The sequence below is a fragment of the Centroberyx affinis genome, unplaced genomic scaffold, assembly GCF_046629955.1.
Source record: "Centroberyx affinis isolate AG114_WGS23_722 - 3 ecotype Tasmania unplaced genomic scaffold, CSIRO-AGI_Caff_v1 ptg004247l_1, whole genome shotgun sequence".
Lineage (NCBI taxonomy): Eukaryota > Metazoa > Chordata > Actinopteri > Beryciformes > Berycidae > Centroberyx > Centroberyx affinis.
Genome location: NW_027281982.1, coordinates 56,974 through 77,991, shown reverse-complemented (window position 1 = coordinate 77,991; position 21,018 = coordinate 56,974). Strand labels below are relative to the sequence as shown.

General features: G+C 40.6%; 1 protein-coding gene across 2 annotated transcripts; it reads left to right on the top strand.

Annotated features, from left to right (window-relative positions):
- The first annotated feature begins 896 nt into the window (after nucleotides 1–896).
- On the top strand, nucleotides 897–15,495 carry apoob (apolipoprotein O, b). Of its 2 annotated transcripts, none has more exons than XM_071543162.1 (9): nucleotides 897–933; nucleotides 1,308–1,418; nucleotides 2,773–2,895; nucleotides 4,457–4,489; nucleotides 5,597–5,651; nucleotides 6,250–6,345; nucleotides 8,823–8,914; nucleotides 12,784–12,865; nucleotides 13,918–15,495. In XM_071543162.1, exons 1-9 carry the CDS (start codon nucleotides 916–918, stop codon nucleotides 13,920–13,922), a joined length of 615 nt encoding a protein of 204 aa, XP_071399263.1. In that variant the 5' UTR covers nucleotides 897–915; the 3' UTR covers nucleotides 13,923–15,495. The 2 variants fall into 2 exon arrangements, with proteins under 2 accessions (XP_071399263.1, XP_071399262.1); XM_071543161.1 differs by having other exon boundaries at nucleotides 12,776–12,865.
- Nucleotides 15,496–21,018: the final 5,523 nt, after the last annotated feature.

Below are 21,018 nucleotides of genomic sequence, written 5' to 3'. Positions count from 1 at the left end.
CTTCACTCTGCTCCTCCTCTCCTCCGCCGTTTGGAAACGTGTAACCAATACTACTGTCCTTCCTTTGAGGCACATCCTGTCATAGCGCAGCATCCTTTAGTCCACCAGTCTTCAGTCTCTCAGTAGGATAAAAGAATAGAATAATGAGGATAAAAACAAACATACCCTGTTACGACGACTGTATCTGAAAAAGGAAGTTAAAAGAAATCAGATTAACATAACTATAATCTGAGTAGTAACTCTTTGGAACGATTTGTAATTTCTTTCCAGGAATAAATGTTCATATTGTTCAACTTTCAACTGCGTACAGTTTTGTTTTGTTTGTGTGTGAGAAAGTGTGTGTGTGGGTGAGGCATAGATGTGAGGTAGAGAGAGGTAAAGTGTGTGTGTGTGTGTGTGTGTGTGTGTGTGTGTGTGTGTGTGTGTGTGTGTGTGCGCGCGAGAGAGATTTTTTTTGTTTTTTATTAACAAAAGGATAATATACAAACATTTAGGTAAACAATAGCAGCACATATATCAAATTTAAGGACACAAATGTATGTGAGGAACATAGAGGGAAAAATGTAAAAGACAATTGCATAAAAATAAGCAACAGGAGTACACATATACACAAATATAAACATATTTAGTTAGAGGTTTCAGGGGAAAAAGTTCCATAATGTTTCAATAGCTTATTACTTTTTTTGTTGTTTACTTAACTGAGTGATTTAAGTAGATAATTCAGTTCTAGAAGAAAAGGTGAGATCTTAGGAAGTGATTTAGAAAACTTTTGTTTGTGAATAAAAACGCGAGAGAGAGAGAGAGAGCGAGCGCAGACAGGCCCTGAGCGTTTTGTACGTCAGGCACGATGCGCATGCGTCACTGTTGATTTCCTCTGGCTTGCCGTAGAAAAGCGCACTGCATTGCTGGACGGAAATGTCACACATGAAATTGGTAATAGCCCATTAATTTACCCTTCACCAGGTTAAAATTATGATTCATTAACGAAATATTAGACAGCGGTATAAAGTGTTGTTTGACAATGGAGAGAGAACGATGTTGAGAAAGATATGATTTTTTTTCATAGTCCTAGGTTAGCTAACAGCTAACGTTAGCAAGTTGCTAGCTACTCTCACAGGTCAAACATGCGTAGGCTCTGTGTCTGAGTCTGTTAGTGTAGAGTACATTAAGTTGAAAGTCATATTATATTCCTGATAGAGTCTATAGTCTCTGAATCATTGTTTAAATGGTAATTTATTGACATTGCAGCATCATTTAGTTTCAGCATCATCATCAACCGTTTGTTTATTCCGCCCCTCCGCCGCCAGGTGTCGCTGTCTGTCGCGGCTCCCGGGCTGCTGGGCCTGATGAGCGGCTCGGTGCTGGCTGCCAGCGAGGGGAAGAAGAAGAACACAGTCCCGGCTCTCAGCATCGACGAGGTACAATACTGACGGGCAGGGAGGGGGCGGGGGTTGTGCCAACATTTGTATCCCCTAAAACTGTGTTTTCTAGCGGTGTCTGTCCTTGTTTTCAGTGTGTGTCCATCCTCTGTGTGGTGGTGGTGGTGGTGGTGTTGTTGTTGTTGTTGTTGTTTTGACCTTGTTGAACCATTGGATGCTTGTGTTTTGAGATAATAAGAAGCAGAAACAAGCGTGATCTCTATTCATTATGAAGAAACCAGGCAGGATACTTTCGTTAGGCTAGATTCTTTGTACTTCAGTCAGTCCCAGTCTTAAGTCATTTTATTATCCCAGATGGGAAACTGGCTTGCAGTCAGGGGCACAAGATAAAAAACAACACAAGTACAAAAACAAAAAGTACAAAAATGTTTCCTGTACATACAATATACAGAACACAATAGTACAACAAGACAATCTCTAAAATGCTAAATTACATGTGTAGATTAAGCAGAGTTATTGCAGAGGGAACAAAGGAGTTTTAACTCCTATTACATTTGAACCGGGGTACTCTAAATCTACGGCCTGAGAGAAGAGTTTCAAACTCAAAGTGAAGGGGGTGGTTTGTGCAGTCTAATATAGACCTGGCCTTGCGGAGAACCTGCTGGTCAAAGATGGCTGTCAGGGGGGTCTGTGGGACACCTGTCACCTTACCAGCCACCTTCACAATATAGCTCAGGTGGTTTTTTTCCCCTGATGTTCAGGTTACCATACCAAGCAATCATAGAGAAAGTAAGAACAGATTCAATAAATGACATCATTTTCCTATCTACATTAAAAGCATTTAACTTCCTAAGGAAGTACAAACGTTGCTGTCCCCTCTTACAGACCGCATCAGAATTTGCATCAAATTTCAGGTCATCGTCAATGACTGTTCCAAGATATTTATAATGTTCTATAAATTCAATGCCACTTCCTTGGATGAAGGTCTGAGATGGTGGGTGGGATGATTTCCTTCTAAAATCAATGACCGTATCCTTGGTCTTTAATATCTTTGGTCTTTGTAATACCACAAAATGTTTTTAAAATGTTTTATTGTTTGAAAAGCCATGAAAACTATCCACAAATATTGAAATTATGTTCTATTCTTCGCTGGCATGAAAACGAGGCACATACCCCCAGGAAAACACTTTTTTTTAAAGGGAAACGAATGTTGGCACAACACTGGGTCCTGGATGCCCCACCCTCACATTATCTATAGGGTTAGGCTGCAAAACATTTGTTACATAACATGTGATTTTGTCTGTGTGTGCGTGCCTCCGGGCACAGACGAGTGAACACTAGCATGCATCTTCCTGTTTGTGTGTGTGTGTGTGTGTGTGTGTGTGTGTTGCAGCTGCCATCTCTGTACAGCAGTCCAGAGGTGGAGGCTCAGTATGTGGAGCAGGAGGCAGGGCCAGTGGAGCAGGGCGTGGCCAGCCTGAGGAAATGGGCCGAGCCATACACCAACCAGTGTCAGGTAAACTCACGCCTGTCACACCCTGTCACCACCTTCCAGACAAACAGTGGTCAACAAAGAACTGGAATAATCACATTTTAGATTCTGCTTTTGTGAAATACGAGGAATTCCTCTGGTGCCGCAGACTGCTTTCGTTCTGGCTCTTCGGACATCTGGGACTTTCAATTTGTTGGAAAATCAAACCAGGAAGACAAAAACTAAACAAACACAGACGTCCTGCAGCTTAACAAGCTAATTTCACAAACTTAGTCTGTCTGACTTCAAACTTGCAGTAAAGGTACATGTGTGTGTTTTCTTACTGTTAAATCACAAAACTTTGTTTCTTCACCTTGTTGAGAAGGTTAAAGGTCACCATTGTGTCATAACTCGGAAACTCGGGTAGCAGATTTTTCTCTGATTTTCCGACTTAGTCATCCGACTTTGGACTGCGTTCATGGGACATGTCCAATTTGGAAATTATTTTTTCTGATATATCCAATAGCGCATAAATGCACAATTAGTCTTAGAGGAGAGGCACTGCTATGCACTGAATGTTGTGAGCTACTTAGGCAGGAACTTTTAAGAAATCCATGGAGAAAATGTGAATGGCAGCACTCTAATAAAAGACTGCAACTCAGTTACCATCAACTTTCAATGCTCTGATGAACTTACTGGCCTTATGTATCCATCACAACATATTATGCAATTGAGGTCAAGTCTTACCCTACTTTTAAAACAAAAAAGTTCTGGAGTGACACAACCAACTTGTTTTTGATAGATTCTATGTGAAGTCAGTTTATAGCTGTTGGCAGAGCACCGAGCCAGAAGTTCATCTGAAGAGGCATATGTTCCTCACAAGCTGCTGGCTCTCTCTCACCGCTCCACAACTCTCCCAATTTACCATTCCTGTTGTGCGATGTAATGCTGTCGGTCAGTTGTTATGATTCCCTGCATTTACTATAGCTGCAGCCAGTATAATCGCATGAACCGAGCAGCAAAACAACTGCACCTCGCAGCCTTTTGTTCCCACGCGGTGCCAAAAACACACAAGGAACACGTTACGCAATCATTTCGATGTGAGACACACCCAGCGCAATTACCTGGGGAATCGATGACAAGCTTGTTTGTGGTTGTTTTACAGTGTCATGTTTGGGCTTGGCGGAGAAACTCAAATTAGGTGAGCGGGTAGGTAAATAAGTCGCTATACCCTAATTCCTGCCCAAAGTAAAAATCTGACGCGAATCATTATTTTAATTAATAGTTTACCGGTTATGTTCTTGAAGGAATGTTTACAGACAGCCAACCTAAACAACCTAAGATCGCTCACATAAAAACACAACGTATAAGCAAAGACACATGAAGCTGGAACCTCCGCTGTTTTGCTCTTCTGCTGCTCTCTTCCTCTTGGCAGCGGCCCCCCCTCTGCCTGCAGGATTTAACACCTTCTGTTTTTCATTATGTTTACAAGTCCAGCAACTACAGCCTTGAGTATTTTTAATACTGAACTCAGTCTGAGGAAACACTAAGAGTCCCGTGTGATAGTAATGAGGTGTTGTGTATTTTCCTGTCTTTTTTTTTGCAGAAAACAAGTCAATCTGCCCTGGAGAAAGTGGAGGTAAGAGACTGTAAAGAGTGTTTTGGTTTCTTTTAGGTTTAGGATGTTTGAAAAAATGGCCTGCTTTCCTTGAGTTTAAATGAATTGGTTAATTTTAACTTTAAAAACACTTTTGTCATGAAAAAGACACTTATTTACATTGTGATCCTTGTGATGTAAAGATGGTTAGGCAATATTCCTTCAACATTGGCAATAAAGTGACAGAAATTATCCAGTCATAATCAAAACACATCAAACTGCACCAGATAGCATTGTGTTGCAATCCAATCAGCTGAGCCAACTCCACCTAGCATTACTACAATATTTCTCTAATGCCTTCAGCTAATCCCAAGCATTATGGGTAAGAAATAGTTTTAAAGCACTTAAATGCAAGTAGTCATATTGGTGGCTGCAGCTTAAACCCTATATAACCTTTACAGTAGCTAACCTACTGTAAACATCAAAAGATGGTCGTTGCCATTAAAGTGAGTTTTGGCTCGATGTGACAGTCTGCTCATGTGCGAACACACATGTCCAAAACCACATCAAACCACCTGTGCCAAACCTCTAGGCCTTCACATGCTTCACGCTCTCTCTGCTCTTTGCACCAATATGAAAGGTTATAGGAAGACTGATACATATTCAGTGATCAAAACTCCTGATAGGGAGTGGCATACTCTTCGGTTCAATAAATATCTCCATCGCCTCAAGGTTTTAAAATCCGCCTCCTCCCCTTCATGTCAATCTCTCCTTCATGACTGAGATGCAGTTAATAGGTGAAATCAATGAGGAATCAGAGCTTTCAACAGAGATTTCAACTGGTCAGTAATATTCTGTACACTTGGTGTATATTAACCAGTTGGCTTTTTACTTTCCCTCAGTGTTGACTTGCTATCCATGCTACATTTCAGGCATTTAGCTGACTCTCCTATCCAGATGTAACAATCTATTCTTGTGACACTAGAAGGATCATATACGATAGAGAAGTGCTAGGTAACGAAACAGGAGCCAGGCACATTTTCAGAGCCAGTAAGAGTAAGTTAGTGGCCCGGACAGAGACTGATATCAGCTGAGTGTAATCTGTTCTTCTGTCCGTCTCTCTGTCCGCTGATGATCTTCGGCCCACAGGAAGCGTACCGGACCGTGGAGCCGACCATCAACACCTCCGTTACGACAGTCACAGGTGAGAAAACACACTGACAGGGTTTGAGAAGCGGCTTGGTTTGAATCTCAGGACTTGGTGGGGAAAGAGACCGAGTAACCGTCTGCTCTCCTTCAACAACCAGAGCGAGGCTTTGACTCGTTCGTCGCCTTCGCCTGCTTGTTCCTATTCAGGGTCACAAGGCCTATCCCAGCATGCATTGGGTGAAAGGCAGGTCACCAGTCCACCACAGGGCTAAGACTAAATCATCTGCTACTGCATGATTATGGCAGTAAAAATTACAATCCTGATTACTATGCTGAATATTGAGATCACCATTATGAATCAGGTTTATCTCGGTATTCAGGAAACAAAATTACTTTATTACACTTTTGCACTCACTTCGTTCTTCCAAAGACGGTCTAAGTATGGTTTCTCTGCTGCTTCTATGTCTTCACTTTTGAAATGATGTAGTTTTGTAATCCTGAATGTGACCTTTGCTTTTGCACGCCTGACTCCACCGCTGTGTCTGAACATGCCGACCTGACAGACATGTTCACCTGCCGTCTCTCCTCTTCCTGCCCCCTCCTCCTCCTCCTCTTCTTTTTCTTCCTCCTCCTCCTCTTCCTCTGTGTTCCAGATGTGTACCGCTTCCTCAGCGACCCGCCCCCTGACCTCTACCCCAGTGTCGGGGTGGTGGGCTTCTCCGGCTTCCTGGGACTTTATCTGGCCAAAGGTAACACGTGCATGCCTGTGTTTGTGTGTGTGTTTGTGTGTGTGTGTGTGTGTGTGTGTGTGCATGCCAACACACACACACACATACTGACACATATTTCCCCAGCAGCAGGAGCTGATCAGGTCAGAGGTCACAGACAGGCCGATAAGAAGTGAGCACGCTGCAACACAGTGGCTCAGCTGAAAGATAATTAAAGGAAAAATACACCTTCAGATCCTCTTCCACCGTTACATATCATCCAGCTGTGATGTTCAGTGCGTTCCAGGAGTTATTTTGTGTGTAATTTGCACTACCAGTCAACAGTCTGGACCCACCTGATTGAATGTTCTGTGTTTTTCATTCTCTTAAAGCCATTTTGATCTAAAGGCTTCTGCTTAAATGATTGAAATTTGTTTCTTAGACAAATATAAACAGTGAAGTTGATCCTATGTATGAATTTCTTTCCAAAGCCTTTTGCCTTTCCATCAAGGCAAAGGGCGGCTACTTTAAGGAATCTAAAATATAAGATAGTTTTGATTTGTTTAACACTTTCTTGGTCACTGCATAATTCCATTTGTGTTATTTCATAGTTTTGATGTCTTTACTATTATTCTAAAATGTGGAAAATAGTATAAAATTAAGAAAAATGTGGTGTGTCCAAACTTTTGAATGGTAGTAGTGGTAGGATGTATTTTGTTGAACCCAAAAAAGCCAAATCAAATGAATCAACAGATGAACCGACTCCAAATCATTCAAAATAAGGCAATAAAACAATAAAAAGCATTCAGACTTCCAGCCTACATCAACACACTGTACATCCACCGTCTGTCATCTATCTGGACTCAGAGACAAGCTATAATATCCCAGAAGCCATCACTGGGACGATCCGTACAGGAAACGGGAAGTGGGCCACACAAACTCCGCCACCCACCGTCTGGCACGCGACCGCCCAACCTTACTTCCTGAACATACGCACACACAAAGAGGAAGAAGAAAAAGGAAGAAAAATAAGAAGAAACTATAGGAAGGAAGAAACTATAAAAGAAAAAGAACAAAAGATGCCGCACTGTATTCATTACACTGTCCCAGGTCCGTGTCCTCCTCTCCCTTTCAGCCCTGCACCTTTTTTTTTATCCATTTATTTATTATGTTTGTAACCTGGGATCAGCTACAGACTGGAAACAGTTTGATCCCAGCATGCCTTGCAGCCTCCTCTCACACATTCGCCTCCAATCAAGACAGCGAAGGATAGAAAAGATCTGATGCTCTTTTCTATCAACCTGTCTCTCTGCTTGCATTGCATTCTGGTCTCTCTCCTGCTCCTGTGGGTGGAGAAACTGGTCTCTCTCCTCTTCTACGATGGATTTCTCCCTGTATGATTCGTCTCTTGGTGCAAAATGGCGGCTCTAAAAAGAAGCCCTCGCTCTTTGATTCTGAGGGACTGACACCGAAACCTGACGTTTACCGCTGATGTTTTACATCCTGAAATTTTCTCATGTCAAACTCAATATTGGAGCTGCTGGAAACATCTGGAGGTGATGTCACCTCGTCTACGATTGGCCGGTTATGTACGAGAATAAGTAAAAATACAACAAACAAAACATTAAGCGAAAAGAGCGCTGCACTTGATAAGGAGTTTTACATAATCAGCCAGTAAAAACTGTTTTAGAGATAAAAAAAAAAGAGTTGCTTTGGAGACAGTGAGTAATCTTCCTTCCTCACCGTCGGTCTGTCTTCACGTTGATCAGGCATAAAGCAATATAGTTTGGTTGAGATAAAGGAAGTGAGGTTTGGGGTGAGAGGTCACAGGTCTTAGCAGGTCAGGTGAGCAGCTGTTATCGCTTTGAATTCCTGTGGCTCTGGGAATGAAACTCTGTCTCTCTCTCTCTCTGTCTCTCTCTCTGTCTCTCTCTCTGTCTCTCTCTCTCTCTTTTCTCTGTCTCTCTCTCTGTCTCTCTCTCTCTCTCTGTCTCGCTCTCTTTCTCTCTCTCTCTCAATTCAATTCAAAAGGGGCTTTATTGGCATGGGAAACATACATTTACATTGCCAAGGCAAGTGTGAAATAAAAACAAAAAATGTACGTACAATTAAAGATATACTAGAATAAAGAAATGTGTAAACAGAGCTGTGTAACATTGCAACATTGCAATCAAATATATAAATGAGAGTAGGTAAAATTAACTAAAATACAAACAGAAATTGTGCTTTTGCTGTTAAAAGATATATATATATATATATACAGATAAGTAAAGATAACTTAAAATAAAAATAGAAAAATGTAGACATTTCAGTTAAAATATGTGTGTAAACTCTCTCTCTCTGTCTTCTCTCTCTCTCTCTCTCTCTCTCTTTCTTTCTTTCTCTCTCTCTCTCTCTGTCTGTCTCTCTCTCTCTCTCTCTCTCTCTCTCTCTCTCTCTCTCTCTCTCTCTCTCTCTCTCTCCTCTCTCTCTCTCTCTCTCTCTCTCTCTCTCTCTCTCTCTCTCTCTCTCTCTCACAGGCTCCAGGGTGAGGAGGCTGGTGTTTCCAGTTGGCCTCATGGCTCTGAGTGCCTCCATGTTTTACCCTCAACAGGCTGCCTCCTTATTCAAGGTATATTTGTATCATCTAATGTTTCATGTACTGTATATAACCACCACATTACCATATTTTTTTTATTCTCATGTGTGTATACTAAGGTTCTACCGATACACATTTTACAGATTCCGATAATTTGGGATCGAAGCTGCCGATATTTTGTGCTGATATTCAGTATATTTAAATTTGGCCATTTTCAATGCTAAAAAAATGAAAGGATTCAGTGTGAAAAAGCCTGTAAGACGCATTCACTCTAAAACTGGGACACTAAAACTCTCCATAGTCTGGTGGATCAATCATGAAGAGTCACCTGCCACAAAATGTATTGAGACAATTACAGTTTGAATTCCTCAATTATTTCTTTTTCAAAGTTCTCAAACTTTGTCCCTGCTGGCCACCGTACACTTTGTAAAACAGTCGATAGTAATGTGAAGTATGTGAGCAGTGTAGTAAATGGGCTAAAACATGCAAAAACACTGGTATGTTCCTTTAAGGCAGGGTGAGGCAGGGTGACCCATATCCTACCCTCCATTACATCAACAGTGGGAAACATTCACTGGCCAGTATACAATTAGTTAAAGAACAGTAAAGAAACACTGGAGGGAGAGGGAAGGATTCAAACCCAGGACGCTGGGTTCAGTGTTAGGTGAAGGTTAATTTTGAATCTAGTGACTTTACTCGTAAAGTTACTCGTCTCTGCAAAAAAATACATTAAAGTTCTCCCCCCAACACTGGTGGTATTTACATGATGATGATCAGCTGAGCCAGCAGGACCCTAACCCCATATAACCCCATATAACCCCATATAACCCCATATAACCCCATATGACCCCATACAGTTTGTATTGAAAGGCCAATATCAGCTCAGTATATCGCTCCAGCCCAGATGTGTCTCTTCAGACAGAACAGCAGCAGCAGTTGTTATTTGTTGTATGAAAGCCACAGCAGCCACTAGCGTGCTCCTGACTGTGATTATGGATATTTTGTTGATGCCAACGATGATCACAGTAAAGAACGGCATGCTGGGTATTATTGCTATATGATGCCATCTCTCGTGGGAACCAGGGAGCCAGTTAGCACTCTTTATCCTCCTTTCTCTTTCTCCTGTTTTTTATTCTTATGTACACTCAGTGGCAGGTTTCCATAAAACATAAAAGAGCTGTCACATGTTTGTGAAGCAAAACAGTTTGACTAAATTACTTGAGCGTGACTATTAATCATAATTAACTATTAATCATATTATCAAATGATAATATGCTGATATTTTGCAAGTTTTCAAATGCTGACCTCTGCTCCATATGGAGTCCAGAGAGTGAGAAGTGAAAAACTGAACTTAAAAAAAGATCTGAGCATGAAATCTGAGCATGTTTGTGACTCATGTGATGTGTAAGTGTTGGATTGTGGCCCAAATATTATCATTTTTTTGTTGTTTAGTTGCTCACTCCACTTCCCACTGAATCTATAATGAGCACCAAAGACTATCTGTATTAGCTGAAGATTGTACTCAGTATTGACATGATAGCAACATTTGATTCACCAATTATTATTATTTGATGAGAAAATAAGTAGGCTAATTGTTAATTATTATTAATTGTCATGCAAATTGACATTAGACAACTTCACCAATTTATTTTGGTTGTGTCAACACACATGCTAACGTTTTGGCTTAATGGCCTTCATCAAAGCAATTCATTAATTGTCATGCTCATCAAAAAAACATAACCTAAAATTTGCACATGAATTGAAAGTCACAAAACAGCGAAGATAACCAGATGAAGAAGAGGCTGCAGGTTTTGTGACAGCTCTTTATGTTTTATGAAAAAATTGAGTCCAATTATTTTAGCCTGTGAGTGTATGTGTTTTACTTTGTAGAAACCTTTCCAGACAGATGCATTAGTTATTGTTCTATAAAAGGCCTGTGTGTGTGTGTGTGTGTGTGTGTGTGTGTGCGTGTGTGTGTGTTTGATCTGCCAGTCGTTTCCTCGTAGGAAAGGGTTGTGCTTCCCTGTAGGAAGGGCCGGCTGTGAAGTGTCACTCTGCCTTCTCACCGCTCACGTCCCCTCTGACACAAAGAGTTTAGTGTGATGGAGGATTAAATGGAATAATATCGTGTCATTTTTATTTCTGTAGTTCCATGGATGTCTGAGTCATTTTGGATATTCATCCAGAAACCGGACAGACAGGAACACAGACACACGCCTCAGCCTCCACATGTACAAACATCAAACAGATGGGGGGGGGGCAAAGATATGAAAACACATGAGCTGAAGATGGAAAGAGAAGGATCTCAAAGTGATGAATGAGCAGGAGTCGTTTGATCTGATCTGTTGGTCGCATATCATGTGATTTCTATGAAGCTGGTGGGCAATTAATGTGTCAGACAGTGTTTGTTCCAGTGTTTCTCCACATTAAGACTACATTTCCCATAAACCCCATTGCTTCCTGTTGCTTCTTCGGTCAAAACGTTTCTCTTTGTCTTTCCTGAAGAGGATCAACATGTTGGAAGTGATTTTTCTCCATCTTCCTTTCCCTCCTTCCACCATCTGCTGCCAGAAACTCTGAAAGCTTTAGCTCTGTTTGCTCTGGAAGAACAGAACCTCTTCCTGGTTTTGTGCCGTAAAGCGATCCAGCAGATTTTCCTCCAGATCCACCAGGTGGAGAAACAATGGAGGATGCAGAGTAGAGACTGATAGAGGCTGACTAGCCCCGAAGGGACGCTAGATGTCATTTGCCATTACTAGCGTCCCAACATTCGTTCTTCAAAACACCGTTATCGAGAACTTCATTTAGCGTCGCCTTCCTGCTCCTTGGTGGCTCAAACTTACATTGAGTGTCCTTGGCCTTAATATCATGTCAACACCACCGTAAAAAGTTCTTCTTAAGAAAAAAAAGTCACGTCTTAACCCACAAAGTATTGTGCACACCCGTTATTTCTCACAGGTTTTGGTATATTGGCGAGGAACCTTTACTCTGAAGGATTGGATTGGATTGGATTGGATAGTCTTTATTGTCCCCGAGGGGCAATTTGGTTTGCAAACAGTAGTCAACACAACCAATACACAACATAAAATAAATAAATAAAAGACATAAATACATATAACATACAGTGGATGTCATCATAATAAAGTTGCAATGAGATATAAAGCACTAAGAGTCCATCAGTCCTTTGTTAAAGTGTGTGTGCAATAGCAACTAGGCCTACAGCTTGTTTAAAAACCCAACAGCTGACGGGACAAATGATCTCAAATATCTGTTTGATTTGGCCCTTCTAGGGAAAGTGTTCCTCCTCCCTGATGGCAGGAGTCAAAACTCTGCTTGGGTCGGCGTCATGAGCGTGGAGCATTAGCTGCAGCTCCCAGCTCCCAAAAGCTGCGTTTTGTGAAAAACAGAAGACCTTATTGAAACTTTTATTGTGGCGTTACCATGTTAAGGGCACTCAATGTAAATTTGAGCCACCAAGGAGCAGGAAGGCGACGCTAAATGAAGTTCTCGATAACGGTGTTTTGAAGAACGAACGTTGGGACCCTAGTAATGGCAAATGACATCTAGCGTCCCTTTGGGGCTAGAGACTGACAGGCTTCTCACTGATGGTCTGGTTTGTTTATGGTAATTATACTAATGTCTCTAAATGAATGTAGTAATGATTTATTGATGTTAAAATGCTACATGACAGGGTTGCCGGCGGTCTGATGTAAATGTAAAATGTAAAACACACCTACACCTGCGTCTAAATCAAAGCCTTGTTTCTGATCAGTGAACTGACAAGACGAGAGTGTTTTTCCATTAGGAGATCGTGTCTCTCGTGTGTGTGTGTGTGTGTGTGTGTGTGTGTGTTGCGGTTGGCTAATGACGTCACGTGTGGTGTGTTTTCACCAGGTGAGCAGGGACTCGGTGTACAGCCAGGTTCAGCAGGGTCGCGTCGCCGTGGAGACGCTCTGGAAAGAGCCGCCGTTTGGCAAAAAGAAGGTCAGTCTTCAGTCAGCCGCCAGGGCGTGAGCCTGCAGACGGGCTGAACTGGTTCCTCAAGGCCAGACTGGTTAGGAAAGATTTATCGTTTGTCCCGGTTGTGCTCACTGTGAGGATGTTGATAAAAAAGTGTTTGGTAGAGAATATTTAACACTGATGGTAAAGAATACTGTTTCCTCTGTAGTGGAGCTCATCCATACCCTGGGGAAGCATGTAAGGGATAATGCCCGACGAGGTGTCCATTATCAGGAATTAATGGAGGATGGGGAGTCCATTAATTCCTGATAATGGACTCCTCGAAGGGCATTATCCCGCTTATACCATGGTCACTTGCCAAAGAAAAAAAAATGAAGACCATTAATTTATATTTTCATGCGTTTTGTGATCAAAATCTAAAGTTTTTCCAGAAGCCATAACTCAGTTTCCCTGGTAACACCTGAGGGTTTGACTAATACCTGGAACAATCATTACCATCCCACACGGTTCTTATGCAATGGAAACGTTGTTCACTGCTCCAGTAAATAGGACGAACCTTAGATAGGACTTGGCAGCGGGAGATATTTCTAGTCCGCTCAGCTCATAGAACCCTTTGGCTCAGCTATGAGCCAGAAAGCTAACGTTATGCTAGCAACATTCAAAGTCAATAACAAACAGTAAATATAATTTGACAGTATGTTTAACAACAAGACTAGCTAGCTATCCAGCCATGTCATTGTCCCCAAATCAATATCAAGATTTTCACGAACAAATGATAGGCCATGTGTAAACGGAGGCTTTGACTGTGTCCCTGTTGCTATGGTTACTCATTTTAGATACAGGCTGATGCTACGTAGCCAGCGCATTAATTTAGAACGGTGAACAGACAGTTTCACTGGAACTACTTAGTAGGTGTCCATTATCAGGAATTAATGGACAGCCTGCAGCCAATCAGAATCGAGTATTCACCCAGACCATGGTATAATAACAGTTTTACATCATAGTCTTTATTTTACTGCCAGTGTTTCATTGTGTTAGCTAACTCTGCGTTTCATGTCTTGTCTTTTTCTTGGAAGACTGAGAAGAAAGAGCGGGCAGAGAGCAACGACACAGCCAGCTGAGACAGCAAGAAAACACACACACACACACACACACACACACCCCTACACCTGTGCTACTCTTGTATCTGAACTATATGCATATCTCACACACACACACACACAGCTATGCCGTCTCCCAGAGCCATAAATGCAGTTATGCAACCTTGGTACGAGAAATGAAATGATATGATGGTGAATTGGTGCCAAATGCCTGCAGGTGGATGTTTTTGTTGCCGCAGCCTGGGAGCAGCAGTGTGTTGAATGTGCACATTGTTCATGAAGCCACTCTGCCTCCACCTGAGGCCGACCTGTAACACAACCCGTCCCCCTTCACATCCAGGACCAACCTGCCGTTCAGCCACAGCGCCGTGTCTTACAGCTTTAACCCTCCAAGCTGCTGGCAAGCTGCAGGAAAGCATTATCTATAGTAACTGTAGGTTTACCGCTCGCTTCTTCACTCACACAGGCCGACTGGTTTATTTGTTAAGCAGGGCTGCAACTAACAATTATTTTCATTGTCGATTAATCTGTCGATTATTTTCTTGATTAATCGATTAGTTGTTTGGTCTATAAAATGTGGATCAGTGTTTCCCAAAGCCCAAGATGACGTCCTCAAATGTCTTGTTTTGTCCACAACCCAAAGATATTCAGTTTACTGTCATAGAGGAGTAAAGAAACCAGAAAATATTCACATTTAAGAAGCTGGAATCAGAGAATTTTGACTTATTTTTCTTAAGAAATTACTCAAACCGATTAATCGGTTATCAAAATAGTCGGCGATTAATTTAATAGTTGACAGCTAATCGATTAATCGTTGCAGCTCTAGTGTTAAGGCTGCACTAGGCGACTTCACACGATGGCAGTGAGAGACTTCAAAACCCCAGAAGTCCTGTGCAGTGATGTCAGTAGTTTTGCTGTGTCACTCTCTGTGTGGAGAAGTGAGAAGTCGCTCTTCCACTTTGTGATTTAGACTGAAAAAATAAGTGTGTTTTTACATAAAACTCTTGCCTAGTGCAGCTTTAACCGTTTTAATTCTTCATAACAAGCCAGAACGTTTCGTGTGTGAATGATGTGTTTTTAATTTTTGTTTCAGACATATTATAGACGTATTTATTAACCCAGATGTTCTATTAATTTAAATTGAGGTTGCAGGATACAACAAATGTATGACTATGCTACAGTCAGGGACAAATGTTGTGTGTGTTCTCGCTCGATTGACTTGACTATGAACTGTGTGATAATGTGTTGAATGTCCGTGTCCAACAATGCACTGTGTATATATGAAGAGGTTTTGTCCCAATATAATGTAATCAAACCTGCGTCTCATTGTCTTTGTTCAGCCTGTTCACATTAACTCAACATTTTAAACGGCTCAGTGACGCCACTGAGGTTGAAGTGACATCATGTTTACGTTTTTTTTGTTTTGTTTTTTTAACAATGTATTTTCAACAATAGTAAGACAATTGGACAAACACCAAGACAATATTGAAAAGTATAACTGACAAAACATTACTGTGGCCAAATAACTAAATAAAATGTACAAATCAAACAAGAGAAAAAGTAAATTAATAAATAAAAATTAAGAAAACAAAAGGGTTATTCTCCTCTCTGTTCATACCCAACCTCTCATCACTTAAACATTTCCAGTTTCCTCCGCCCCTTGTGGCGCTTCAGACATATCCATATTTTCCATAAAGAGAATGAATGGTTCCCATATGGAATCAAAGGTCTCCCTTTTACCCTTGAAAATATAGGTGATTTTCTCCACTGACAGGCAGGAAGACGTCTCCCGGAGCCACTGACCTAAGTGTGGCCTATTTACATTTTTCCATGATAAAGCTATGAGGCGTTTAGCATGGAGCAAGCTTATGTTAATCAGCGCTTTCTTTTTGTTTTGGAAATTTGGATCATTCGGATATATGCCTAGTATAAACAATTTAGGGTGTAGAGGTAGATTTATGTCCAGCATATCATATATTGCGTGTGATACCTCCCTCCCTCCAGAACTTTGTAATCTCCTCACACTCCCACATACAGTGAAACAATGTTCCTTTATGTTTAAGTTTTAGAATAATAATGAGGAGCTGTAATGCAGGAGGTGGGAGGGCTGGACTACTGGCTCCAGGTCAGGAATGTGGAAAAAATCATACTTCTAACACACAACTTCTTATACAATTCATTTTTGGTGTTACAGTGTTTACTTTCCACATATCAGTACAGTTCACTAACAAAAGTCAGAGACAAAGAACAAACAAAGAAAATCGCAATTTATACATACATATAACAACTTCCTCTACACACAAAAAATAACTTTATGATCAAGTATATACAATGTCCTTTCTTTTTTTTTCCTCTTCTTAATTATCACTTTCTTAACTAACTTCTTAACTATCATGTTTTTAGTTGTAGTGAGAAATGCAGTTTGAGTTCTAATAAGTAAAAGCCTTTTTTTAATATACAGTATATATACTTTATTTTTTATTATTTCAACAGGGATATAAACAGATGTCTGTAACGTGGAAAAATAAAATAAAAAGGCGAGTAGTTTGCTAGGAATTAGGTCAAACAGCCTTAAAAAATAAACTAAAACTCATAGTTTGGTGACATATTTAGCCATTTTGTATAGTTATGCCTGGAAGTGGGGGTTGGGAGGAGGCATCGCTTCACTTTTGGGAGACACAAGCTGAAAAAGTTTGAGAAGAGAACAACTGCTGCAGCGTTTTCCTACCAGAAGACAGAAGACAGAAGACAGAGCCGCTGTTGTGTTTTGAACAGAGAGAGTGGGCGGGACACACTGCCTGACAGACAGACTGATGTTCAGGGTCAGGAGGAGGGCTTAATGTTTTCACATTAACGTTTGCCACTTGAATCTGTGCTGCAAGAGGAAAGGGAATAGAGTAATCGTGTGTAAGAAAGTCATGTGGAGCGGTTCAGTTCGGTTTGATCACACTTCCTCATATGATCTCATGCAAAGTCAATTCAGTGTAACATTGCAACATGAAGTGTGTCAAAGCTGGTGAGTTTAAACATCAAGAAATCTGTGTTTACACTTCATGAACACAACTGTCATCATTACTGTAGAAGCCTGACTCAGCGCATTTTGATCCTGCATCAACACTGGGTCAACTCTCTGTCATGTTCCACAGTAGAACCACATGAATATATTGTGAGGTGAAACTCCAGAGTCTCTCAGCCAACCGGTTCCCAGATCATTACCCAACTATTAACATCAGGAGGCTGAACAGAGAACAAAACCACAGGTTCCAAACATTTCCTCTTGGGGATGGAGCAACAGTACAGCAGCACATCAACAGGCAGTAAAATGGGACTTCTACAACGGCTACAGCTGAAGTGTAACATTAATTACATGCTACATTTACCCACAACAGTCACTGAGAATAATAAAACAAAGTCATTTTGAGTTAGTTTTCATGGAGGGGAAAGTCACAGTAGAGTCACTCCTGCTGCCAGTTAACATTTCATTCATTGTTAAATTTACAGTTTTTACATTTTACAGTTTTTCTATTTAAAAACAGCATAACTACAATTTAGATATACTATACTGTGTGGTATTTCCAAGGCGGCTGCAAAACAGCGTTGCTTTCACATGCTGTTTTGTCGGAAAATGAAACCTGGAAGACAAAAGTTCATTTAGAAATCTTCATTTAAACAAATATTAGTTATGATGGTTAGTCTGGCTAACTATACAAACCTGTAATACAGGTGTCTGTGTATATAAGTGTCTCAGTAACTTTGAAACTGACTTTTAATGGCGTTCATGTGAAATTTCCAAGTAGGAAATTTGTTTTTCCCATGTATCTGAAAGCATGTGAAGCAACAACTTCCTCTACACACAAAAAATAACTGTTTTTTTCTCCTTAACTATCACTTTCGTAACTAACTTCTTAACTATCATGTTTTTAATTGTAGTGAGAAATGCAGTTTGAGAAATCTGTAACTTCCGGGCTTCTTCTAATAAGTAAAAGCCTTTTTTTTAATATACAGTAGGCCTATATATACTTTATTTTTATATTTTAACGGGTATAAACAGATGTCAGTAACATGGAAAAAAAAGTTTTAAAAGGGGAGTAGGTTGCCAGCAATTAGGTAAAACAGCCTTAAAAAATAAACTAAAACTCATCATTTGGTGACAAATTTAACTATTTTGTGTAGTTATGCCTGGAAGTGGGGGTTGGGAGGAGGCATCGCTTCACTTTTGGGAGACACAAGCTGAAAAAGTTTGAGAAGAGAACAACTGCTGCAGCGTTTTCAGCTTGATGCGTGTTTTCCTACCAGAAGACAGAAGACAGAAGACAGAGCCGCTGTTGTGTTTTGAAAAGAGAGAGTGGGCGGGACACACTGCCTGACAGACAGACTGATGATCAGGGTCAGACAGTAACTTTAAAAGAGAATAACATTTAAATACAGGAAGACAGATGTGGAGCAGCAGCAGGAGGAGGAGCAGGAGGAGGAGGGCTTTATGTTTTCACATTAACGTTTGCCACTTGAAACTGTGCTGCAAGAGGAAAGGGAATAGAGTAATCGTGTGTAAGAAAGTCATGTGGAGCGGTTCAGTTCGGTTTGATCACACTTCCTCATATGATCTCAAGCAAAGTCAATTCAGTGTAACATTGCAACATGAAGTGTGTCAAAGCTGGTGAGTTTAAACATCAAGAAATCTGTGTTTACACTTCATGAACACAACTGTCATCATTACTGTAGAAGCCTGACTCAGCGCATTTTGATCCTGCATCAACACTGGGTCAACTCTCTGTCATGTTCCACAGTAGAAGCACACCTATATTGTTGTGAGGTGAAACTCCAGAGTCTCTCAGCCAACCGGTTCCCAGATCATTACCCAACTATTAACATCTGGAGGCTGAAAATAGAACAGAACCACAGGTTCCAAACATTTCCTCTTGGGGATGGAGCAACAGTTCGGCAGCAGGTCAACAGGCAGTGAAATGGGACTTTAGTATAACATTAATTCATTACATGCTACATTTACCTACAACAGTCAATGAGAAAAATAAAACAAAGTGATTTTGAGTTAGTTTTCATGGAGGGGAAAGTCAAAGACATTCCTGAACAGAAAGCAATGTGTCTGCCAATTTTCATTCATTTTTAAATGTACAGTTTTTCTATTTAAAAATAACATAACTACTATTTAGATATTTTGTGTTTACATGCTGGTGGGAAAAATCTGACATCTGGTATTTCCAAGGCGGCTGCTAAACAACGTTGCTTTCACATGCTGTTTTGTCGGAAAATGAAACCTGGAAGACAAAAGTTCATTTAGAAATCTTAATTTAAACAAATATTAGTTATGATGGTTAGTCTGGCTGACTATACAAACCTGTAATACAGGTGTCTGTGTATATAAGTGTCTCAGTAACTTTGAAACTGACTTTTAATGGCGTTCATGTGAAATTTCCAAGAAGGAAATTTGTTCTTCCGATGTGTCCGACGAATGCAGGTGCAGCTGGGAGGAAACCAGAATGATTCCTGCAGGGAAATCGTCTCATCGCAGCAGCAGAGAAAAGGATATTACACAACAGAAAGTGTTGAAATCTCACCAGCCGAATGTATTGAAAATAACACAGCAAACAAATACAGATACAGCGTCTTCGCTAACTAACGTCTGGGAGAGGGAGGTGGGAGAACATGTATACACACAGACATGCAACTGAGTCCAGATGTGCAGATATGCATCCTAGCTATTCCCAGTGTGAGGTTTACAGGTGGAGGTTTGTGTTCCAGCTGGAGTTTTGTAGGTCGGATGGAGAGTAAACAGTCTTTTTGTGTTCCAGTGTCTCGGCTTGAGGAGTTTCATTCTTCCACTGCTGATCTGCATCTTCTCTTGAATCTTCTTCTACACTGAGAAGGAATCTGAAGCGGAATTGACTTCTAAAGACACTTTCTCCTCTGGAAGTTGAATTCCTCTGGCGCTCCGCTCTGATTTCAGGATTAATGACTTCTTCCCTGCCGCTTTCATGAGCTTCCATAAAGATCTGAGGACATCTGGAGCTGTTTTGCCTCACAGCAGAATCCATCGGGCTCAGGGACCGTTGGCGGCTCGCTGCGTCCGCACTGCTTTCAAATGTCAAACTACTTCCTGTTTCTAGCCGTGTCTCCTCCACCTCATCCCTCCCTGGTGGGGAAACGCATCTCTCTCTCTTTTCCTGCACAGAGCTTGTGATCTGCATTTTAACACATTGTGCTCATTGCGCTCATTTCACAAAATGTCATGATGCCAAGCTGCTTCGGCCCTCACCTTTAATCCTGGTTTGTTTCTCCACACGAAAAGCATGTTTACATGTGTCCAGTGGTCTGTGTTTTTAAACCAAGATGCATAACTTACTTCATTTTTTTTTTTTTTTTTCTTGTTTTTTTAATATATATCTTTTCCTCCCCTTCTGTGTATTTACTTACTTATTTATTTAATTATTTATTATTTAGTTTGTTTGTCGATATGTTGTTGTTTGTTAATCTCTCTTGTTGTTGTAACTGTGAAGCTTCATGTGTTGTATTGAGATGTACCTATGTTTTGTTTGTGATATACTGTTTGATTTGTAAACCTGAAAAAACCCATAAATAAATCATAATAAAAAAATAAAAAAACCAAGATGTATATATTACCTAAAACACTTGTTTTGCACGTAATTCTCTTCTACTTTACTCTTAATTTACAAAAAATGCCTATAATGGCTGCATGTTGTTGCACAACTTTCCTTTACACACTCACTTCTTTAATTCAGCCTCTGTGTTTGGCACCCAGAGGTGAGACCAAGTCAATTTTGCTCAAGTCCCAAGTCAAGTCTCAAGTCAAGTCCAAGTCATTAATGTCAAGTCTTAAGTCTAAATGTAGAACAGCAAGTCAAGTCAGAACAAATCAAGAGTCCAGTATCAATTTAATATCTTAAAGAAAACTAAATATCTAGGACTTTTCAATGCAATATGGTTTTAATAGGATAAAAACTTGGTAAGAGCATCATGAGTTTGATTTCTATAATCAGTTTCAACTTCAGTAAATTCAATCATTCCATACAAATTCAGAAAACAGAATTTAAATCCAGT

What these genes read in the sequence shown, in the direction of transcription:
- apoob (XM_071543161.1), top strand. An exon ending in CATACACCAACCAGTGTCAG is followed by an intron (nt 2,896 to 4,456) that starts GTAAACTCACGC and finishes TTTTTTTTGCAG; the next exon opens with AAAACAAGTCAATCTGCCCT. An exon ending in CGCCGTTTGGCAAAAAGAAG is followed by an intron (nt 12,866 to 13,917) that starts GTCAGTCTTCAG and finishes TTTTCTTGGAAG; the next exon opens with ACTGAGAAGAAAGAGCGGGC.